This window comes from Tenebrio molitor, chromosome 8 (genome assembly GCF_963966145.1).
Source record: "Tenebrio molitor chromosome 8, icTenMoli1.1, whole genome shotgun sequence".
Lineage (NCBI taxonomy): Eukaryota > Metazoa > Arthropoda > Insecta > Coleoptera > Tenebrionidae > Tenebrio > Tenebrio molitor.
The window spans coordinates 20,381,868-20,407,086 of NC_091053.1; the positions used below are offsets into that span (position 1 = coordinate 20,381,868).

Sequence of the window (25,219 nt, forward strand, 5' to 3'; positions counted from 1 at the left end):
TTTTAACTTACAAAAATACAGATAATTCATCGCAAATCACGCTATGGACTTGTCAGTATTTGGTGTTTTCATTTGTTTGAAATTGGTGCCACAAGTAAAAAATAAAATATCAATTGGTAGGGCTGGTAATTTTATCAATAGCGACAATTACTACAAACTGCAGTATAACTTGAAACCTTTAGTTTTGGACGAATGCAATATAATGTTTTCATTGTTTTATAATGAAATATGATAACGAGTGTAATAACATAACATTATTCGAATATAATTAAATCTGCCATCAAATGTTTCTTTTTCTTAAAAATGACACATCGATGCTATTTTTTTTAATATTTGCCAGAGTTCGACAACATTTCATTAACAACTCGACGATTTTTACTCAGTGTTGAAGAGTGGGATGTTTAATCGGGAACATGTTTGTTTTCAGCAAAGGGTGCCCTTAGATATTTGCTTCGAGAATAGGAATCGTTACGTTGTTCTATTTTTAATGTAAAACATTGCAAAGAAAGAAAAAAAAAGAATTTTTTATGGCTCTAAATTTTAGGTTAGCTGTCAACATGCTCCAATTAATTACGCTTTAAAAAAGCACAACAATTGACCCTTCCCAGCTCAGGATTTCATTTGAACGCGCGATACTTGTGCTACTTGAAAACTAGTTTTTTGTGATTGCTTTTATTGTCGAAATTGGCGATAGGCAAACGTCCTGTGCGTCCTGAACTTCGAGTACTTTTTAATTTCGAAATTTCCGTCAGTTACAGGTATCGCTACTGTTTGTGTGTACGGTCTGATCGGTGGATACAACAACCTCTCACAGTACTCGTTGTGGGTGTCGATCAGGAGTTCGTTTTCTTCATTCAAGAATTTCTTCTCTCTGGAGAGAGTGTAATGCACACCGAAAGCTTGTCCCAACCGCTGCCAAAACAGTTCCATTTCTGGTCTGACTCCTTCGATATCGTCGATACTGTCCCTTTCCAAGTCGGTGATGTCGGGAAACAGAGTGTTGGTGAGAGGGAACGGTAGGATTTTCTCTTTCTTCGTTTCGAGTTTTCTGCACACAACCGCCATTGTTAAGATCATCTCACCTTTCTTGTTCAAACTTTCCAAATAGTCGAAGGCTTTGGCGCAACACTCGCTCAACCGGACGAGTTTGTTGAAGTCGTCTTTTTTGTCGTTTTCCAGTTTGATCCTCAGGGTTAAGAAGCTGTAAGAGAAATATTGCCTCTCGGCTTGCAGATCTAGAAGTTTGCTCCCCTCTGTTTGCTTCATGTCTATGTACTTCTGTCTGAGCTGACGGATGATGTCGTAGAGTCGTTTGATTTGCTTGAATTGGTGCGCTATCAGTTCTTGTATGGCGTCATCTGCCTCTTTCAACATATTGTGTTCCTTCTTTCTGTCTCTGATCCGCTTTCTGTAGTTTTTGATGAAACGCTTCATTTCGTCGAACATATTTTGGTACTTGGTCTCCAGAGCAGCTTTCAACTTTTGAAGCAGAAGCTGATTCTTCACATCTACTTCGTCCAATCTCGAAAAATACTCGCCCTTCTTCAGTCTGTTGTGTTCTTTTCTATCGAGTTCCAGTTTGTACAGCATCGTTTTCAGATAGTCCAAGTTTTCATTCGACACATCTTTCATATCTTGCAACTCATTCTCACAACGCTCTTCCATCAATGCCACCTAGAAAACGTCATCACACTCTTTTCCCTTACAACTTTCTAATCTCACTTCTGATTCGTAGTCCAGTTTCAATTCATCCAATCTGTCCAAATATATTCCCATCAGCTTGTCTATGTTTTCAGAATGAGCTCTGAAGTTGTGCATGTATTGCTCCTCTGCGTCTCGAAGCTCGTCCATCAGCAAGGATATCGTAAAATCCTTACAATCCACCACTCTTTCGAAGTTGTGCCAGGCAAACTCCAGTTCTTGTCTCATGCGTGGCAGGGCAACTTTGATAAGCATGGCCCTCCAGTCTTTCTCGTATCTTTGTATGGTGAGTTGTCCATATTTCACCTCCCGAGCGAGATGGTCCCGCTTCAGTTGTTTCTTCTTCTCTGCTTTTCTTAGTTTCCTTTCGAGCTTCTTTTGCTTCTTCAACTCACTTCGTTGTTCCGGGGACAAATGTCGATGCTTCTTTTTCGGAGGCATTTTTCTTCCAATTTTTACACTGTCAAAAATGAAGTCAGTGGTGTCTAGGAAAAAATGCAACTGTATGTGTGTCACGATCATTAAACACAATCTCTTGAATGTTGAAGGTTGAAATTGTTTTGTGTTAAATAATAATTACAATCATGTTTGGTGTTACATAAATAATAGTGTCTTGCAATAACTTTAGCGAATTAATAATTTGCAGGCTAATTATAATTTCAGATGTTGATCAAGCATAACGATTTATTGACGATTTGGGTCAAGCACCTTTGCCATTTTATTTAATATTATATCGAAAAATCCAGTAACAACCTTCCAACTGAATAACAATGGATTCTGTTTTGTGAATATAAAAATATGAAAATTAATTTATTTTCAGATCACTTTCACTTGTTGGAACAGTCACAAAGATTTTTTTAAAGGAGTAATTGTTACGAAACATTTTTATACTTTCCTCTCCTCATCAATTACAAAATAAAATGCATCGACTAAAACAAGAAATCTTAATCTGTGCCAACTGTCTCATCTCCTACCGTCATCGAAACAAATTACTTCTAGACGTAATGGCAGCGAAGGCCGAAATATTTTACTATTTAGCGAGTATGAAGTAAATTGAAATGTCTAGGTCTTACGCAATTACTCAACCCCACCGTCGTGATGTCTACAACGAACTGCGAATAGTACCATTTTTTCCCAAAAATTCTCAAACCGTCTCCAAAGACGACAGCAATTTTCCTTGAAACCCATGCACGATTAAGTACAACTTCCTATAATTACCGTTGCTGCTACGGCACTAATGAAGTGAGATTAACAATCGGAAGAGAGCTAATCTGTGGGGCCATGAAACGTAATCATTAAGTATGTGTTTCCATCTTGGTATTCCGCTACGGTCTATTATCATGGTTGCAAATATTGTTAGTACAACACGCGTACGCTAATTTCACCTTGGTACTACTGAACTTTTGCAGTCGGAGCGGCAGAAGAGGTCGTGCTGAGGGCGGAAGTCGCGACGGTGAGTGCCAAATTGCAAATTGAGTCGACAGTGAAATCTGGTTCCATCAGGAAAAGGCGCCAAATGACCTGCGAGGTAATTTTTTCTATTTTTTTAGTCATTCTTGACGTCAACGTAAAATATTTAGTGCAACTATTTATTTAGACATTATTTACCTACAGCTACGTATTTTTCTAATCGTTTCGATACTACAAACATTTTTGGTGAATATATAAAAATGTTACAAGATTTTTCTTAAGGTGCCATTGCTTTTCTTAAAAAATTTCCTTCGAAGTAAAGGATTTATTTGTTTTTGACTTTCAGCAAGATTAATTATTGTCCTCCGACTTATTAGTATACCTACTAGTATTCTTTGTTGCAAAATTTTTTTGTTGAAAATTATTCTCTGACATGGTAGGAACAAACATTATTTTTTCACTAGTTATCGTCGCTAGTATCATTTTTGTTGGGGACTTTGCAATAGTACTGCAACGAAAAAAATGGACTGGTTGTCATTTATCAAGAACTGATGCTGCTAATTTTTCCTCTTGGTGACTGTAGTAGGTACCGCAAGTACCAAGAAGACGCCTGAATAGCAACCTACTTTCAGAATGAGTCTCAATTCTCGAAATATTTTCTTTCAATTCGTCCAAAACGGTGTGTCATGATATGCTCATTCATCGCGGGATTTTGGGGAATGATATTAGAATGATGGATAAAAGGTTTAAAGAATATACATATTTTATTACGATGTGGTTAGAAATTTGTTAAAAAAAGTTGACGGAATTAGTTAGTTAAAAATAAATTGTTAAATGGCTGCCTATTTATAGAATATGTAATCTTATTGGGATAAACAAATTCTTTTTTAATTGAGAGTCCGTAATCAGATCCTTTAAAGAAAAATTCACCATTCTGGGTTATGCAACGTTTCCATAATGTTAGGGGATTTCCATAAAATATTTATAATGGACATTTATCTGTTTATAGTATGTACGTAATAAAAGACAAGTTATATTATTATTTTGTAATTAAATCTATCTCAACCAGAACCAGATGACCATTAAAATGGAAATTAGTCTATAATTCTGACGATAGTACTTATAGTACAAATGTTGTAAAAAGAAAATATTGTACGCTATAAGTTTTATTTCCGGTTCGATGGCAGTGACATAAAAAGAAAAAAATAAATAGGTAAACATTTTGGTGTGGTCACAAAACTTTTAAAAATTAGCTTTATCTTTTTAAAATTATTTTCCTTCTTTTACCGCGCACCCGTTTTCTTAAATCTGCTTTTTGTTCCTTTCCTTGAATAGTTTTTTCTATCTTCCATTTATTTTTCTTCTATTTGTATGGTTGAATTGTTCTCAATATTTTTGACAAATTTCTTCATTCTTAAATTCATTCGACGAGTTTTTCATTTTTAGAAGTACTCTTTCTGTCCACATTTATTTTTATTGATAGACATTTCGCTGTAAAAAAAAACACATCAATTACTAAATTACTCAGGAAACAAGACAAGCTCCTTCAACTAGAATTTAGAATGTCTAAACTATCTCTGTGCAACTGAATATTTTAACATAATCTTACACCGCACCCAAAAATCTCCGGTATATCACAACAAAATAGATCTTAACATGTCCTAATTCCAAACAGGCAATTATTTTAATTAAGTTTTTTCAGTCGTTGATTGCAGTTATTATTTTTTCAAACAGGAACACTCTAATGGCATTTTGATTAGGAGACACCTGTAATGTGCGATTTTTCGTAGTGGGGTGGTGACGCAACCGTTGCGATAGTGGGATTGCATTAAACGATATGGTACCCCCCGGATTTAGAAACTCATTTGAATTAAACAATCATTGATAACTCCGGTCAGTCCTTTCCGGCAACGAAAGTGCGACAGAGTATCATGCAATAGAATTAGTGGGATCGGTGCGCGGAGCAATTTCCACGATTTTTATGATCCTCCGGAAAAGCGTATAAGGTCAGTGTGAATTTTTAATTTTACATAACTCGCCTCATTTCAACCAAACAATAGCGACAAATTGTTGCGATAACGGCGACAAATAAATTGTAACTGTATCCGGTGCAGTTTTGTTACATTTTTAACAAATACATTTGAATTTTTTAATTAACTCGTACCGTTGTCCGCTCGTTTTATGACCAGGTCAAGAACAGGTTTTTCAGAATTTTTCAACAATTTACTGTTTATTGCCCCGGTTCCAAAGCTGCAGAAAAGAAATTCCAAAACAGTTGCAATCATAATTAAAATAAATTAAATACATTCAAAATACAACGCTCGCTACTCTCTGTCACAATGTACTTCTGTCGCTCTCTTGGGTCACAAAAAGGTAAAAATGACGACGATTTCCTGTTTTTCTTTGGAATTTTTTTGCAAATTTTCAGCATTGTTGTAATTACAGCGTTTAATTACTGGGAAAATATGCTAACAACTCGGCTAATTTTGCGATAAAATCGTTGTTGCATATGTCATGGTGTTTAGAGCGCAGATTTTGAGAAAAATCTCAAGCATTGTAGCAAATCGCAGGAAAACAAATGTTTGATCAGAGACCAGAGAAATGATCTGACAGATGCATGTATGGAGAAAACTGAAACAACTTTCGCTCGCATTGTGGAAGTAAAAGGAATTTGAATAAATCTCGGATATTTGTTTGGAAACGTGGTGTGTAACGTATTTGAGGATCGTGCGGAATAAATAAATATTAATGAAGGTTAGATAGATAATTTTATCAACCATAATTGCAACGTTATTATAGGGATTCCTCCAAGTCAATGTCAAATCTGTAATAAAACATTTTACAACAAAACGCGGGAACCCGCATATAGCAACAATAAATTATTATAATAAAATTGTGTTTTTAAAGGAATTTTTTATCACTACTTAATAGATGTATCCGTAGTGATAAACCAATCCTGCCTCGATGCTGAACCCCCTTTTTTATTTATCTGTAACTGCAGCATAAGTTTGAAGTTTTTTGTAAATATATTTTATTCCTAACATATTTTTATTTAAAAAAATAGTAGAAATTCTTTGAAATAAATTATCTCAAAAAATATGTATGTACTAAGTACTGTTTCTAATTTTAAATTACATATTTCTAAATGGTAATGGTACATGAATCCTTGCATAAGCTGGGAACTGTCCAAAGAACACATTTATCTAAACAAATCCACACTGAATAAAGAAAACATTTACCAAACAAATAAAAAGTTACCAAAGAATAAGACGAAGGGATCTGATTTTTGGACATAAGATGGGTTTGTGAAATGTGTGCACACAGAGATTTAAATAAAATAAATTATAGGTTTATCTGAGGTGGTAGAAAATATTTGAGGATTAGATGAAAATAAAAAGATTAACTCTTGAAGGGGTTACTTGCGACCAAAACGTCTTTGTTGTAGCTTTCAAAATTTCAACAATCAAGAGTAATATTGCAATTTGTGTTTCATATCTAAATTGAAACATGTTAATTATTATCGTGGAAAAATAATTTATCGCGATTACAGAAAAATTATGTGGAACCAGATTCACCTGGTACATATTTCGTTCCCATCTCCGTCATCCTTGAACTTGTTTACTCTTCGTTATCACGATGGAACGAAAAAGTAAAACAGTCACAACTGATGGTACAATCACATTTATATGTTTAAATGAAAGCAAGCGTGAGAATCAGCCGAGACAATCACATCCGTAATAAATTATGTTTAATCAAATGAATTATTTCTGCACTTAGAAACCAATAGTATTAAACAAGGTGAGTTGTAAATCACGGAAGTCATGTCAGAACTTAATCCACTAGCATCGCAAATGTCAAAACAAAAAATACTAAGTGATAATAGGTAGATGCAGCAACAGTTTTACTCACTACGCTAACACGTGGCAATTAGAGGACTTTCTCGAAAGAAATCTCAAGTAGAGGACGAGAACAACGCTTTTCTTCGGTTTAATACATAGTTGACAAATAATATGTAATTAGTAAATTACATAGGTACAAGGTGGGAGAATCTTAGCTCAAAAGTAGTCAAGAAATAATTAAACATGGAACGTTTTATGGTAAAATATCTGTTTAACAATTAGGAAATTCCTCCATATTGTTGACTGTAACAAGATTTTTATTTTTAAATACTTACAATGTTGGACTAATCGTGAAATGGAAAATCTTTGTTGTGCTGTATAGAAATCTAGTCCACTATAATGTTTATCGAATGTGTCAAAAAGGACGGACCCCAAAGAAGGTATAAAATTTAGGGTAATCATGGAATATGAAGATTTTTTTTTGCCTTTGGGCTTTCGTTTCGTTCACGTGCAAGAGCTTTTGGAAGTTACAACTTAACTACCTGTAAAACTAAATGATCCTTACGTTATTTATGTGAGAACACAATTGTATGTATCAGCTTTCAACAGATATCAAAAAATTCCGAGAAAAATTCCTTTCACGAATACGTTTCTTCATCAGTGTTGAAGATGATGAAATTCGGTGTGGAGAGTAGTTTTCAAACGCGGCAACATTGCTAACATGCGAATAAAGGTATAAATTAAAAAAATTATAAAAATTTAGGTTTCAAGAGGATTAAAAAAAAATCTCTAGTTAAGCGGAGGCTGTATAAAATTCAATAGTTGACAAAAATTAAAGTATGTGTTTAGTTTCTACTTTAATACTTGCTTTCTTTCGAACCGAGCACTGGAAAAATAATAAATAAGAAAATAAAATAATCAGAAGCAAGGTGAAATCAATAACCACTAACCAATCATACAATTTCGCTATCATTCAAGCGGAATTTGTTTATTTATAAACAAAAGTATTGTCGAACTTGTTATATAACAGTACAATAGGTAATAAAGTCACTTTATTATCACAAGATGAAGAAATAGTAAAAATATGTTATTGCTTCAACTAAATTTTGACTCCCAAAATTATTAAACTAACAACAGCGTGGAATGCAATTAACTGGTGGGAGGTCTATCAACTCGTACATTTTTGTATCTAGAATATGTTGCAAAACTATTTGCGACGATCATAAATGCAACAAAGAAAAAATTATCTCAAGAGAACAAAATAGATTTTTGGTGATTTTTATGTCATGTTCCAACGAGAAAACCATTTTATTAATAAAAGATTACAGAATATAAGACGTTTAAATTTGAAATGAATACCAGCTGTCAATAATGTCAATAAAACAAACCGAAATAGGTACAATTCAGTCTTGAAAATTTTATGTAATTTTTTTTTTGCCAACTGAAACTGTTATTGTTGCTCACCCTGTAGTAGTTTATGAGTTTGTGTGTAAATTGGGTTTTTTGGCACGAGTGGGCCAAAAAAGGCCCAATTTACACACGAAGGAGTTGAATACAACGTTTTTTTGTTCGACGAGCCTCTTAAAGGCTTCAAATCGTTTAAAATCTTTAAAATTAGATTGACGTTTCGTTTTGACAAGTTGTGACATTTATCAAAATCCGTTCACACAGGAGAATGAGAAAATTCTCAAATTCAGACAGTGTCGAACAAAAAATTCTTATTTGATAAGGAAAAGGCATCAGGAATTTTATTACATCTATCTAATTACAAAAAAACGAAGTAAGAACGTCAAGGATTCTCAAAGAGATGGGAAAAGTTATCGCATTCACTCGACAAGCAATAAAAATGTCAACGTTCTGTAGTAAACGTAATTTCTAACATGTACACCGGAGAAGGCCACATTTTCTGAGTCTCAACTGATAAAATTGTTGTAAATGCATTCTTTTTGTTTTTTACGTTACGTTTGTGGCGGACTTTCTAAATTCTCAAATTGACTAAATGATAAAGTCCGAAAATCTTTGGTCTAACTTTGATAAATAAGAAAAAATAACACATCTTCCTAACTGAAGGAGTTGTCTAAAAGTGTTTATAATTTGCAAAATATGCTAATATTGTCATGTTGTTAGAACCAACAAGAGACACGCAGTTTCAAGTTTACGTGATCATGACAAATGTCACACGAGTGTGTTCATATCCTTAAATCACAAACATATTAAAATTATTGCTCGCTCGTGGCGTACAAAAACTATATAACAATAATTGTTACATGAACCTCCAGGTCCTTGAATCAACTGTCCATTAACAACACGAAATTATGTCGTGTAATGATGGTTTTTGGTCATGCACACGTTTTTGCTTCATCACCTGTTCAAGGCAAAAATATTTTTTAACCATTGTCCTGTCTCCGACTCTCCACAATTCTGTCAAAACATATCACGTCACTGGTTTTGAATTGTGTTTGGCGTACATTTTAACTGAATTAACTCACATGTCTTGGGCCAGCTGCAATGGTTCTGCCATGCCGCAAGCGCCTCACTTGAGACCTTTTTTTCCGAGTCTTTAAAATATTAATTATTGGCAAGTAGCTAAACTCGTAATTTTCAGAACACAATGCGTCGTTGAAGAATGTTGTTATAATTGACACAAAAAGTTAATAACAATAAAAATGTTTTTCAAATTGTTTCTGAAGAATTTATAAATTACCAAACTTTAAAAGTCAATTTGTGCGGTTTCAATCTAATAAATGTAGATTCCGAATTTGATTTCTGAGGTACGCCACACTGATTTAGAAATAAGGGACGTTATGAAATGGGAGAAATGTTCAAAGAAGTGTCACGTGCCTCATGCTAGCGTTTTTGGAATTGTTAAAATTTGAGATGACTGACATTTGAAATGATGAAATTGCAGGTACCTCAACACGTCAAAATGGCAAAAGCCGCCAAGACCAACGACAAGAAGCAAGAATCGGAAAAGAATGCCCCCAAGACCGAAGTGAAAGAATTAAAACTGAGCGACATGACTTGGAAAGGACGGTACAAATTTTTGATGGAGAACATCACGGTAGAACCGATGCTGGCCTGCTACATCATCCCCAGCGTGTTCGCGAGCCTGGCAACTCAAAATCTGAACTTAGAAAAAGCTTGTCGCGTAAATCTGGGCTACTCCACCGAAGTTTGCGACGCGCTGAGCGTAAGAAACACTGCCAATTACACTAGCGAGGAAAAAGCAGTCCAGCAGCTCGTCGCCTCGATGGGCGTGTGGAAGACCATGCTCCAGAGCGCCCTCCCCGCTTTCTTGATCATGTTCGTGGGCTCGTGGAGCGACAGATGGGGCCAGAGAAAACCCTGCATGCTCCTACCCATCGCTGGCGAACTCCTCACCGTGATAGGACTCATGTTTTGCACGTTCTTTTTCTACGAGCTGCCCATGGAAGTGGCGGGCTTCATTGAAGGTCTGTTTCCGGCTCTGACAGGGGGTTGGTTCACCATGTTCATGGGGGTTTTTAGCTACATCGCCGATGTGACGACGGTGGAAATGCGAACTCTCAGGATCGGGATAGTCAATGTTTTCTGTTCGCTGGGTGTGCCCATAGGGTTGGCTTTGAGTGGGGTGCTCTACAAGAAAATCGGGTTTTACGGTGTGTTTTCTATTTCGGCTGTGATGTATATTATGGCGCTGTATTATGGAATTACGAGGTTCAAAGAGGCGAAGAAAGTCGACGTTCCCACTTTGGAGAACAAACCGTGTGCGTTTCTTAGAGACTTTTTTGACGTGAGGCATCTTTGGGAGACCTTCAGGGTGGCTTTCAAGCACGGGGAAAACAACAGAAGGAAGAAGGTCATATTGTTGATGTTGGTTGTGATGGTGGTGATTGGTCCCATGCACGGTAAGTGTTTGTTTGAATTAAATGGTCGTAATTAATTGTAGCCAAAAATCTATTTTAAACGTGTCAAAACATATAAACAAAATTCGAAAGTTGTTAAGATAGTTCTGTCATTATCCACACTGGCACAGTCCAGTTTCGTAGATAAAAATTGCTAATGATCCAACAATCCATCGTACGAAAATGTGGTAAAGTCGCACGGTTGTCAGCGTCGTAGAATCTAGACGCGGGTTCTGGAACAGGATTTTGAGAGACTATCTACTATATCCGGTGTTATGGAAGTCCACATAATACATTTAACCACCAACAGGACTCGTTAAAATAAACATTTTTTATTGTAATTTTTTTCGCAAATTCTTCAAAACAGAGTTAAAATGAAAAATAATTTGAACCCTAACATTCATACCTGCTCATGTGTTTACACATCCACTGATAATGAAGCACGAAAAAAAAATTACTCGATTAAAATACTTGAATGAAAAACAATAAAAACTGTATTAGGAAGTTCCTTAACATTGACACAGAACATAATACACAACAAAGTCAAAATGCGGAGGCAAGACGCCGGTAATTATGTTGATAAGCACTGCACTAGAGATATTTTCATATTTGATGGCGGAAACAAAAGACTGAGAAATGTCACAAATTTGTATTGTCAGTGTCACATTTCTCAAAGACGTTCGTGATTTTGACAGAAATGCAGCAAATTGGCAATAAGAAAGTTATTCATCGTCGAACTAGAGAAATAATTTGTAATATGTTTGATTATATGAGAATAACTTTTCCTTTTGAAGCACTGACAAAAACTGGTTTCCTTAGAATTTGTTTTTTCAATCTATTTACCGAAAATTTAAATTTACCTAGACATTCCTTTTTACGGCGTTTATGAGAAATTTGACACTGAGAATACATTTTTGTGACATTTCTCAGTCTTTTGTTTCCGCCACCAAATATGAAAATACCTCTATTACTTGATAGTAATATCCGTAATAGTGTATGTACTCCGGCAAAATTGCCGTGCCGCCGGGTGGAGGTGGGATAGTAGTATTAGAACAGCGATCGTTTTTTCGTCAAAAAAAAATGTAGTTTTTATCACACAAAAACATTTTCACTCACTCTTTCGTTTCAATTGATGATTATCCCATGAGCAAAGTGTCGAATTAGGAATTATAAAAATGTAAACAAAAATATTCGAATAAAAAAATATGAATAAATATGTAAAAAAATTGGGATGGAGCCGAGTCGAAGACCCGGCCTAGTAACTTACCCGACATCAATTTAAACCAATCTGAATTGACCCGAGATACCTACCTTGTCCGTGTTAACCCACATAAGTCGTCTTCTAATTCTCGCAAATAGTAAATATCATTTCCAACATAAAAACACATGCCCTTTCAACTTGTAATGTCAAATTTCCATGTCACCTCATTATTTTTTCGAGCAACCTCCACCCCTTCCACCCCTCGTAGTCGGATTGACACCAAACTCTATTCGGTGGTCACTATTACAGAATTATTTCCAATGGCAAGATCCGAGATTTTTTTGTTAAAAGTTTCAGCAGTTATCGCCGTCGATCTATGAAGATGTAAATTACTTCATAAGTCCGCCATATTGGAAAAATCCGCAAATGATAAACATCGTTTCCGACATAAAAACACATGCCCTTTCAAACGGTAAAGTCAAATTTCCATGTTCCCTTATAATTTTTTCGACCTACCCCCACCCTCTTCCACCCCCCGTGGTCCGATTGACACCAAAAACTTTTCAACTCGAGAGACCACGGGTAAATTTGTGTTGGTCAAATTTGAAAGCAATCGGTCAAAGCGTTTTTGAGTAATCGTGGGAGAACGAAAAGTGGGACAGACAGACGCACAGACAGACGCACAGACAGACGCACAGACAGACATCATTCTAAAAACTTCATAAACGTGTTCAGAGGACCTCAAAACGTAAAGATCTGATGAAATTAGCAATTCGAAATTTTGGACCGATCACAATAACTTACCTACCTTTGGTCGGGTGAGTTAAAATTTTTTTTAAAGAATTCTATTGGTGACTAAATTTATTATGTGGACTTCGTCCAAAACACTCTGTATAGATATACAATACACTAATTTTTCTTTTTAAACTCAAATTTGTATTTCATTCATTAATTAACGTACTAATTGATTAATAAAGGATCTAGGTAATACGGGATCATTATAAATGTTTCTAACTAGTGGGCGTAGCGGCGCATCTAAAGCATAGGGCACAGCCACCTACGATGGGACAATCATTTATATTATAATGACCTGTATATGTAAAGTAAAATACTGATTAACTGATGTACAATGTGGAAACTACTTATGGAATAAATTCATTAATTTCAAAACTAATAACATTTGTCAAAAACGCTGAAACAGTTGAAATTTATTTCTCATAATGCTTATTCTAAGTTGCTTGACTTGTTCATCAAGGACAATCACAATCCCCACTTTTTTTCCCTTTCTGCTACCTAAACAATGAATTTAAAATTGGTACCTTCCATAACAATTTTTTTGGGAAAATGACAAATTTTACTTCAAAAATTTAATATAATATTTAGTGTACTTATTTTTTTTTCTATGTAGTTATTTAAAATCGAGGGTTTATCTTAATAGACCAAACAATTTAAAAGATTTACGACAGAGAATTCGCCTGAAATGGAACAAATCAGCCCTGACATTATTGAGCGCGGTGTACAGTGTTTACACTCCTGTGTGAATGTCAAATTTTATTGTTAACCTTCAGATGTTTGTTTGTTTTTGTTTGAGGTCAATTAAAATTTTTACATTAAAAATTAAATTAAATGTTTGAAGTAAAATTTGTCATTTTCTCAAAAAAATTGTCATGTATTGTACCAAATTTATTCATTCATCGTTTAAGTAGTAGGAAGATCTACCAGAAAAGGAAGAAAAAAGTGGAGGTTGTCATTTAAAAAAATGGTGATGACGTCATAGCTCAAAAATGAAGTGAAGCAACTTAAAATAAACATTATGAGAAATAAAAATTGATCTGAATTTATTCCACACTGTATACAGGCTGTTTGATGAAAAACGCCTCAACCCATAATTTTTTTATTTATTACCCGATTTCAATGAACAAAAAAATCAAAGATATGGTTTTTCAAGCCCTACAAAACAGCCATAAAATGGTTTTTTTTGACGTTATCTTCAATAGCTAACGATAGTCAACTTTTTTTTTTTTTTAATGGACACATGTAGTTTTTTGGTCTGGTAACGTTTTTTTTTCTGGATCTAATGATGTATTGAAAGTTATCATTTGGTTAATAGCTAACTGAAAAAAAAATACAACATTTTTTTGTGGTTCAGCTTATTATAAAATTTTTAAGAGTGCCGTGAAAAACAATCGGAATACAAAGTACGATAAATGTCATCTAAACGTCAGCTTAGAAGTTTTCATCTGCTTTTTTAAACTTTTTTTTATTAAAGTGTAAAATAACATTGTCAGTCATGCAGGATAGCAGTCATTTGACTATTATTTTATGTTCGAGTGTAATAAAAATCGTAATTAGTCAAAAACAAAAAGTTAATAGAAAAAATAATAATTATTATTTTTTATTATTTATGTTTTCCAATAAAATAATAATAAAACTCTTCAAGATTGCACCTGAAAATTTTCAAACTCACACTTGACATTTGTTGCTATTTGTATTCCAATTGTTTTTCACGGCACACTTGAAAATTTCATAATAACCTGAACCACAATTAAAAATTGTTTTTTTTTTCAGTCAGCTATGGACCAAACGATAACTTTTAATACATCGTTAGATTCAGAAAAAAAAACTTTATCAGACTGAGCCTAAAAAACTACATGTGTCCATTTAAAAAAAAAAAGTTGACTATCGTAAGCTATCGAAAATAAAGCCAAAAAAAAAAAATTATGGCTGCTTCATAGCGCATGAAAAACCATATCTTCGTTTTTTTTGTTCATTGAAATCGGATAATAAATAAAAAAGTTATGGGTTGAGGCGTTTTTTATCAAACAGCCTGTATTACAGCCTTCAAAAATAAACTAAAAAAATATTCTTATTAATAGAAGTAAATTAATGGTGATGATTTTGAAACTAAGAAACAGTAGAATCTAGTATTTTTACGTTTTGTTTACATGAGATTTATTGTTTGTCCGATGGAATCCTGTTGTTTATAAAATTTGTCAAATCAGAAAAAGAAAGTCCAGCAGAAAAAGAAAGTCCAGCTTCCGCTAGTTTCTTTATCATCTTATTAGAAGTTATCATACATTAGGCCTTCAAATTGAATACAATTGTCACTGTCTTTTTGTATTTTTTCGTTTAATGCTGACGTATAAGAATTGTTATATTGAACCAAATCTGCATGTCATAAATTGACATACGAGTTCTTCCAAAACTTCTACATCATATCATGAAAATCTCTGCAGCAAATTAATTTCTAAGGAAGATACATACTTTAAATTTCTCCTTAGTCTTTATCGACTAGAAATTGTTTTGGAGTATAAATACGAGTAAGAATTCAGAAAATTCAGCAAGGATTGGTTTAAAATTGTCAATCAGGTTTTCTGATGGTTTGGAGAAGGAACTGGCATTATGGGCAATTAGTAGCTATGGCTTTGACGAAAGACTGAAAAGTAGTAGAAACTTCTGTAAATCAGCTTAGTGGAATCGACTACTCTTTTACCGCTGACAAACATTTACCAGTAACTTCTGTAGAACTTGGTGAAATCGATTTTGATGGATTGATGTAAAGGAACATTGAAGGAATTTCTTCACATTTTGCAGTTGTTTGTAAGTTGTCGGTGCATTTACGAAAACCAGAGGTTCCTAAATGAAAATAAACTATCTTAGGAGTCAGCAGTATCGAAACAGTTTCTGTTAAGTTATTCACTATTTCAACATTTTCGAAATCTTCTAAATTCACATCATTGCCGCAGTTTGGTTTTAAACCGTAACCGATTTTTTTCGAATTTACAAGTAATTTAAAAGAATTCTTTTTTTTCCGTAAACCCACTGATCAAATTCCACTAAATTATTTGGAAATTTATTTACTTCAACAATAAAACAACATGAAACAACACTTATACATATCCTTGAGAGTTCTTTGACTTTGCAGCAGCTTCGTTTGTTGCCATAACAGACATATGTATTTGGAATTGTATTAAGTGGGTTCAAACATTAATTTCCTAAGAAAAGCATTCTTGCACTCAAGAATTATCAGCTGTATCAATTATTATCATATATAATACAATAAGTGGTCTAATTTTTTCCAACAAAATTTGTCATTTAAGACATGAGTAGCTTTTGCAACGAAAATTACACGAGTCGACGAAGGAGACGAGTGTAATTTTCCAAAAGCAAAAGCTACGAATGCGTTAAATGACAAATTTTGCAGAAAAAATTAGACCACGAATCGAGTTGACCTAATAAATTTGAGGTTTCATTTTGACATAAATTTTTTCACTATAAATCAATTTGATTGGTCCAAATTTGAAAAATGCTGCAATTCGATTGGTTAAAAATTTTCGAGTTATTGTCAATTATAATTATTATTTCATAATTATCAAATGATCAAAACTTTTCCCTCATCTACCAGTTTCGGTTTGACATTTTGCAATTAAAAAATAAAAATAATTTACATGTTCCTACTGCTTGTCATAGAAAGTGCAACACCCAGAAGGAGTGAAGATATTTTAATTAAACTTGATATACATTATTGTATACAGTATGTACCTACACTAAGTAAAAATCCTTATTGTTGATATGAAGCCACTGCTATTCCAGTTATGACGTCATCGACATTTTTTAAATGGGACACTCAGTATACATACTTTTTAATAGTGAAAACGATGAAATTTGTACGTCGCCTCGTTTGCTAGCAATAAAAATGATTTTGTCCCATTGAAAGTTGAATTATTACCAATTACAGCAAACAGTATTGGCACGATAATCTTTTTAAATGTCCTTTCGTTTATTGTCCCAATTGAAACGACCATAATCAATTATGTATTAAAATAATACTGCTTTTTTACTTTGGCAATTCCAATTTATCGTCTGAGAAAGATTTTAGGCAAACTCATTTTACATCCCACTGTTATCGTTATTCAGTAAGGTCGAGACACCGCACATTTACATTCTACACCTTGCAATAAATTGGTAAAAAATGTAATCGTAGATATCGTATAAAACCACGTAAATTGTTATTTTTAGGACTTCAACCTTCGCACCGTTACTAGTTCAACAACGAAAGGTAAACTGAGATTAATTCCTCGCATTGATTTTTTTTCCAATTGTTACGTCAAAGTAATTCAATCTAGCTTAACATTGACATCGATAACCAATGAAATTCAACCTGACATGTCTTTAACGGTAACGCTACCTTTACGGTTGCCTTAAAATGAATCGCTCGGGTAATTGTGAAACCAACAAAATTTTTCTTATTTCTTCTTTCTTTTTCTTATGTTCTGTGCGGATTCGCAGGTTTGAGGAAAAATTCCGCTTGAGGAAGCGAGTTACACTCGATTGCTTCGTATTGCTTTCTTCAATTGTAATTCCACCAAGTGTAGGCTAACGAATTGTTTTATGGAGCTGTCACGCTTTTTGCAATATGAAAGCGATTCGTTGATTAATTTAAGATTTTGATGGAGGCGCATTTTTCGAATTACGTGATTTTTTTCTTGTGTCAACTGTGGGAGAAGCATAAGCGGTTTAGCCACGAAACCTGTGCACAAGAAGCAAGCACACTTTTTATTCTAAAATTTTTTGAGGAGCCGAATTTTAGAAATATCGCCAAAATGTCTGCAGCTCGAATAGTACCCAATCTATAGTCCATTCAAAAATCAAAAAACCACCAACGTCGCATTTTCCTCGATAATTACTATCGGCAACACTGTCTAGTGTAAAATTTGGTGAGAATTGTAATTTTGAGGTTAAGTATTTATTAAGTGTCTTGTTTTTCTGGGCATTTTTGAGCAAAAATAATAAAAATTAATAAATAACTGAATCGTACTGAGCAATAATAAAACAATTTGAATGAAATTCCAAGCAATTGAATTTTATTTTGAATCAAATGTCATAATTTATAGTTACAAACATTGCAAGAAAAAATAACTACCTAGGGTTTTTTAAATTTTACCAACCTAAAGCAACAGGTGGTGGTAATTTTAATTTTTGAATGGACTGAAGATTTTGAAATGTCTGTCATTTAGAATTTGATTAAATAAGTGACAATAATGTAACTGTCTCTCTATAATTCTAGTTTATGGTAATTTTAGTTTATCTTTTATTTTAGTTCAGTTCTGGTCCAAAAACTGAAACTTTTTAATTTTATTTTGCACTTATACAGAGTTATAAAATTTTATTCAAAATTGGTTACCTACTGATCCTAAAATGGATTACATTTAGATTCAGAGTTATTTTGAATTCGACATCTCAAAATCAAAATGGGAAAATCTAAAATTCGTCAGCTACTAAATAAAACTTCATAGCAAATAGAAATCAATAAGGGCCGGTTGCACCAACGTGAGTTAAATTTAACTACAGATTAAAATATACGAAAACATTGTTATAACAATAGGTAACTAAAGTAATCAAGCATTTTAACCTACAGTTAACTTTAACTGGCGTTGGTGCAACCGGCCCTAAAAGTAACATTTCGTGAAACCAAAAGTAAAAGGATCATTTTCAATACCGTCATTTGATGTGTCATTTATTCAAATTGGACAAGAATAAGCAAGATACAGCATCATCAAAATTAAAGAAAAAAAATAGTGGTACCATGCCGGCCAAAAAATGTTACCCGTCATTTTCTGTCATTTCAAAAAAAAAAAAATGTAATCCATACTTTATTGTCATTATGATTATCGTCTTGATTATGATTGGTATTTTTTGGGTAGTAAATTTCAAAACTCGAAATTATATTAGCATTTTCTGTACACAGAATTTTTTGGAATATCTGAGCTTAAAACAGTTTAAATTGATTGGCAGAATAACAATATGCATGTAGAATAACAAGAATCGAAAGTGAGGTTACGGTTCCTAGATGTTTATTTACACTTTACGCTTTACGTGAATGAAGCTAAAATTTTTTGGCCGCCGTAATACCATTCCGAAAGGTGACAGTCAATTTGAGCAGTACGCGAATATAAAAGGTGTTTTTTTTACATTTGGCGTGGAAGTAGGCGTTGGAGTGTTGGAGAATCGATTGAGATGGCACCACTCGTGTAAAAGCATAAGATTTAAACAGCTGATCCGTGATCCGTTACCTGCATAGTGCGTTCACAACCGACAGTTCAACGCCTACTTCGACGCCAAATTAAAAAAAAATACCCGTTACATCCTGTATACCTATATCTCCTTGTTTGTCATGTTTGCTGTAGAATTTTATTCAGAAAAATTATTTTAGTGATTCCTTAAAAAAATGCTAAATTTAAAAATTCACTAAAAGTATTTTGGTAACTTTTTCGTACCAAAAAATGTGTTTATAATCAGTATTTTTTGAAAACGTCAACCTTCAATTCTTTCTCAGTTGCGACATCTGCGTCAACAAATTTGAGAAGCATTCTCTCTTAAAAAAATCCCAGACAAGGTAGTATTCTTGTTGTTAGTAACACCGTGTTATTGCACAACACCTTTTATTAAATAAATGACGGAATTAAAAGATCTGTAATTAGCTCAAGAATGTCAGGAAGAGCGTCATTACCTCTTATGCAGTTCTTTTAAGTATTTTCATGGCTGGACACACAATAAATACGCTGGTCTCGACCCACATATTGATGTTCAGTGGCAACAGGAACTGCTCCTTGACTTTTAAAATTATTGCAAAATTCCAACAAAAGCCTTATTAAAATTTTCATCAATTCGAGCAACCTCACATCTACAACAAGACAATAACTTCTTAGCACTATGGTCAACTTGATGAAAAACTGTGGTACTATTATTCAGTTTTATTTTAAATTATAATTTTTTATAATTATATCATTTTAAAAATTTCACACCTGGGCTTGTAACTATTGATAATGTCGACGAAACAGAATACACTTGGTGGATAAAATAAAACAAAATTTTCATGGCAACCATTATTAAGAAATGACAACTCGGATCGTCGCATCTAACAAAATAATTTTATTAATAATTATTATCAGAAAAGGTTTTAACGTATCTAGTCGCGAAAAAAATTGTATATACACCACGGTTGAGAAGTCCCTTATGGCCTTCGCGCCTTGCATACCTCGGCGCGCCTCGGGATCTAATCTTGGCGCTCTGGCTATAATCATGGACTTTTCTACCTTGGTGTATAATTGTATAATATACTATTTCAACATTCTAGTTTCTCTGTCGTCTTATATTATATGTATTGTTTTTCAATGTAATAAAATAGGATTTTTTTATACTTATATCTACATTTTAAAATACTTCAGTTTTTTTGTCAGTTCTTTCTTACTTTATTGAAGTTCCTTTTCTAAATCATTGCTCAACGAACACATCCGTACTGATTTAATATGTCTGTTTACGGAAAAGTAGTATGCTTGGCAAAGAGAAATTGTGGCGTCAGTATAGATAACCTTCACTTTTAAAAGCATGCTGCTGCAAAAAAACACATAAAGGCTACATCACGAAAAACAAATTTCATTTAATTGCAGCAAATCTAAGAAAAAAAAAAACCGACATGCTCCTAATAATGACTAAGGAGTTCCTGTTATACTCGTAATATGCAATTGCATAATTTCGCAATTACTCTTGGTACTGACATTTCATGGTGAATTTTTGAGTTTGGCTGCACTATTGTGTAACACCCAAAACCGCTCTTCGCTCAATTAACATATTTAATAGTTAAACCGCAAACTTAGTATGCTGGTATGTAAATTACAAGTGTGTAGACCTGTGACGGTTGATAAATTGATTTAATAGCGGAATCTCATTTGAATAATTCTTTGCCGATAAATTATGTAATATTTAGATAGCTACAAGTTTGATACATAGGTCGAACCGGTTGATTTGTAATTCTATCGTGCTCATTGAAAATGGGATTAACAACAATGTAAACATAAATTATTTCATTTCGCAGGTGGAAAATTTGCACTGTTCTGATTTAAGGGGGTCATGGTTATTTGTTGCGTTCAAATATTGCCATTAGCCGCAGGTATGTGTGGTTATTGCAAAACTAGTACCAGTTGAATTTTTCATACGCTACAATTTTTTAATAAAAATATTGGCGTGAAATAGAATTACTGCAGATGATTGAAAATATTACAACACATTAATTAGCTTTGTCTCGCGGCTTCGATAGGTGCATTGCTCTCCGACTTACTCAATATTTTGCTTCACTGCTCAGTATCTTTGCGTGATATCGTGATGGCATCTAGCTTGTATCAGTTTTGAAGAACGAGGCTAACCAATACTTAAAGAGTTTTGGAAATCGGTTTAGTAGTTTTCCAGTTTATGCCAAACATACAAGCATACAAAGTTACTTTGAAACTTATGATACAGTTACTCATTATCTCGATTTCACGCATTTTATGTTTTTTTTTTTGCAGGTGAGATGAACGTCACTTATCTGTTTACGAGATACCGTTTCAACTGGGACGAGGTTGACTTCAGTATGTTCTCCACATATAGCATGATTACAAATTTGATAGGTACAGTACCGTTGCTTCAGTGTCAACACGACCATCAATTTGACGATCTTTCAGGTACTTCAATATCGGTGGGAGTTTTCAGTCACGTTCTGAAAATCGACGACGCCATTGTCGGAATATACTCGTCGATGAGCAAAATCCTGTCGAGCTTCGTCTACGGATTTGCCAAAACTTCATTGGTCTTCTATTTAGGTGACTTGCCAAGTTCGAATCCTGTAACCGTTATTGTCCGTGATCAACATCCATGTAAAACCCGTTTAGTGTCGATAATGACGAAAACCTTCAAACGACAATTACACTGGGATGACTGGAATGACTGGTGGAATGAATGAGACGTCCTTCTCTGGTTCCCAAGTCGCTTCCTGTTCATTCAGTTTTGTTTGTTTATTCTGGACAAATAAGTGACTAAAGGTCAAATTACATCAAATTAACCTTTGTTGGTCGTTACAGGTGCTATTGTGGAAATACTAAACGGAACTTCTTTCATCGCCATGAGGTCTATTGCTTCCAAACTGGTACCAGCGGATGAACTCGGTAATTTTACAAAATAATAAACTAAACGATTCATGACCGTCAGTTTAAAAAGAAAATTTTGCAACAGACGCAATGGAAGTGTGTTGAGTTGTGTCAATTCGAAACAGACAATTTTAGTCTCGTTGTCTGATTCCAAACAATCTTAAGAATTTATTTACACCAAGATTGTTTCAGGAAAGGTAAATTCTTTGTTTGGAGCTTGCGAAGCTTTGATGCCTTTGGTTTACGGACCCATGTACAATGCCACCTACGCTGCCACCATCAACGTGATGCCGGGAGCATTTTTCATCCTTGGCGGCATTCTTACAGTACCAGCTGTCATTATTTTCGGGTAAATATTTATGCGTCATATCCATCCTCACATAATGCAAAATTATTTTTGTCACTATTTCCGATTCAAGGCAGTTAATATTCTTTTTTTTCTTATTTTTTAATGCTTGCAGTATCTCGGTAGGTTCAGTATTTTACCCTTATTGTACTTTTTCTTTCTTTAAATTATGTCTTCTCTCTGTGTCATTTTCACGCTGATTTTTTAAGAATCATGTTGCAGTATAATAAACTAAAGCGAAATATTTTTAGTTGGATGTATGTTCAGCACAAAAAAGACGCAAAACGACTCGACAGTCAAAAAGACGCCGAATCCGGATCTGCCGAATCTGTCCTTCAAGACGTGATTCTGTCGACGGCGCCCAAAGAGGCGCAAATAGGCAGCCCGGTCCTGAACGGGCTTAGCAACAGAAAGACAGGCGTAAACAATCCAGCTTTCGAAATGGAGAAATAATTTTCAACTAAATAAACAATTATCATAATGTGATAATAGGAGTATTAAGGATTTACTGATAGTCTCTGTACATATTTGTTAGTGTTAAATTATAATTAAAATTTGCGAAAACGTAAAAAATGTGAAAAATTATCGGGCTGTGCAGAACTGTGAAATGAGAAATAAAGCGGCAGCTGTTGTGTTCCAATGCAAATAATTTCAATGAAAGCAATAACTCTGAAATGATCGTGGATAAAATGAGTGATTGTGTTTTATTAACTGAATCTGGAAATATTGATTAGGTGTCTATTTATTAAACTTGTAGACAATTTTATTTTAGGTTTAAACAGGTTGCAAAATTTTTCGTCGATAAAAAATAATTATTATATACATATTTCATGTGGACGCGTTTTAAGTACCTAATATTTACTTAATAATTAGTTGTGTAATGCAATTTTTTCAAAATATAATGTATGAAAGTTTATTTCAAAATTTTTAAAATACTCCCTACACTAATTTAAGTAGGTACACACGCGGCCACCCAAAAGTGCACGACTAATTTTAGATTATTGACTATTTTAAACAAAGCATACATTTGTCATAAAAAAAAATGTATTCAACACAAACGCCACTGGACAGGTTCCGTTTTAATCTAGGGAAAAATTGAGAACTCTGCGCCAGCTATCGTGCACTTTTGGGTGGCCGCGTGTGTACATAGACATAAAGAATAAATTTGTAAAATATGTAATGTAAGTGAATGAATATATTTTTATTCAAAATCTTTCACTGCATCCTAAAACTTTTTACATCACAAGAATTACTTACACCATCAATACTAAAATAAACACACATTTTCACAAAATAAACAAAGAAAAAAGTACGTTTTTTATTGTTTTATTCGGTTCTCCGAAACATTGGAAGAGTTATTTCAACGAAACGATTGAACACCCTTCACTCAAATTTTATTTAACAAGGAATACGTGCTCTGTTGGATAAATAAATTAAGTGATTTTTTCTACTGGAGTTTGGAAAACTTTAACATTGTAATACTAACTTGAGTTAGGAAAAGTGAAAAATTTCCTACTAAGGGCGGAATAGCTATTTATGCACCAAGGGCGTTCAACAACGATGATTACTCCCAGAGATCGATGAATCCAGCTCGAGGGCTTTAGCCCGAGAGATGGATATCGTTCGATGGGCGTAATCATTCGGTGACGCCGTGGTGCATACAAGATTTTATTTTTCACTATACGTGTTCTTAAAAAAAAAATTGGCATCTTTGCAATTTTGAATTGATGAGGGCGTTATGAATTCATTACGCCCCCTTATTCTTATTACGCCCTGTATTATTCCCCGGTTGTTATGGACATGTTTACGTATTTCGTATCCTAGGAGTTATCATGCAATTATACTAAACTGAAAAATAATAGTTATTTATGCACCAAGGGCGTTACAACGATGATTACGCCCGGAGAACGATGAATCCAGCTCGAGGGCTTTAACCCGAGAGATGGATATCGTTCGATGGGCGTAATCATTCGGTGACGCCGTGGTGCATACAAGATTTTATTTTTCACTATACGTGTTCTTTAAAAAAAAAAATTGGCATCTTTGCAATTATGAATTGATGAGGGCGTTATGAATTCATTACGCCCGCTTATTCTTATTACGCCCTGTATTATTCCCCGGTTGTTATGGACATGTTTACGTATTTCGTATCCTAGGAGTTATCATGCAATTATACTAAAGTGAAAAATAAATAATATTTCAACACTAAAAGTTCAATTTTGGCCGTTTCCTGGGATACCTACGTAACGTAAAAAGTGGTATTTAATTGAGAGAAAAGCTTAAACGTCTTCACAATTTTTCATTACTAAATTGTTTCTCTATGGTAACGAAAGCAGAACAATTTTGATTTCGCTTTTTAATTTAGAAAGAATTAATAGAATATTAAAAATATCCAAATTTTATTTTTCAAACTCCAGTAGAAAAAATCATGTGTGCAATACGTAGGAAATCCATGTTTTCCGTACAGGGCATGTTTTTGATCTCGACTAACGTCTCGATTAAAAATCCCATGCCTAATACGGAAAAAAATTACATTTCCTAACTTATTGTACAAATAGCTATTTACTAAACTAAAAAAAGAAAAAAAGTGTGGTATGCCTCTGTCAACATCATCTGATAATTCTCTTGACGAAAATAATAGCTTTCTTGAATTTAAATATCCTCAAGACTCAAGATTTCGTTTACGAAAATTAGTGACTAAGATTTAACTGACGCAGGTCCTTCGAACGCTAATATTAATCTTGAACTTAAATTCGGAAATGTCAAGAAATGTCATCATACAATTTATGGAGAAAAATTAGTTTTTCGATTTTAAAAACGAAAAGGGCCTTAAAACTCATAGGACAAGAATTCATGGACTAATGGACCAATCGTTT

At 33.9% G+C, this 25,219-nt stretch overlaps 2 protein-coding genes across 3 annotated transcripts; one reads left to right on the top strand and one right to left on the bottom strand.

Moving 5' to 3' along the window:
- Window positions 1–653: 653 nt before the first annotated feature.
- LOC138136558 (dynein regulatory complex subunit 2-like) lies at window positions 654–2,202 on the bottom strand. Its single transcript, XM_069055781.1, has 2 exons — window positions 1,723–2,202; window positions 654–1,674 (listed from the first exon to the last, which is right to left on the bottom strand). Exons 1-2 carry the CDS (start codon window positions 2,140–2,142, stop codon window positions 673–675), a joined length of 1,422 nt encoding a protein of 473 aa, XP_068911882.1. The 5' UTR covers window positions 2,143–2,202; the 3' UTR covers window positions 654–672.
- A 911-nt stretch (window positions 2,203–3,113) lies between these two features.
- LOC138136557 (probable peptidoglycan muropeptide transporter SLC46) lies at window positions 3,114–23,559 on the top strand. 2 transcript variants are annotated; one of them, XM_069055779.1, is made up of 7 exons: window positions 3,114–3,229; window positions 9,859–10,837; window positions 21,380–21,481; window positions 21,536–21,673; window positions 21,932–22,015; window positions 22,190–22,346; window positions 22,595–23,559. In XM_069055779.1, the coding sequence occupies exons 1-7, from the start codon at window positions 3,218–3,220 to the stop codon at window positions 22,794–22,796; spliced, it is 1,674 nt and encodes a 557-aa protein (XP_068911880.1). In that variant the 5' UTR covers window positions 3,114–3,217; the 3' UTR covers window positions 22,797–23,559. The 2 variants fall into 2 exon arrangements, with proteins under 2 accessions (XP_068911880.1, XP_068911881.1); XM_069055780.1 differs by lacking the exon at window positions 3,114–3,229 and adding an exon at window positions 4,960–5,117.
- Window positions 23,560–25,219: the final 1,660 nt, after the last annotated feature.

Excerpts from the sequence above, each read along its gene's own strand:
- LOC138136558 (XM_069055781.1), bottom strand. The coding sequence starts at position 2,142 with ATGCCTCCGAAAAAGAAGCATCGACATTTGTCCCCGGAACAACGAAGT. Across the intron at positions 1,675-1,722 it reads AACTGGACTACGAATCAGAA|GTGGCATTGATGGAAGAGCG; the intron begins GTGAGATTAGAA and ends GACGTTTTCTAG.
- LOC138136557 (XM_069055779.1), top strand. Across the intron at positions 10,838-21,379 it reads GGTGATTGGTCCCATGCACG|GTGAGATGAACGTCACTTAT; the intron begins GTAAGTGTTTGT and ends TTTTTTTTGCAG. Across the intron at positions 21,674-21,931 it reads TTCATTGGTCTTCTATTTAG|GTGCTATTGTGGAAATACTA; the intron begins GTGACTTGCCAA and ends TGGTCGTTACAG.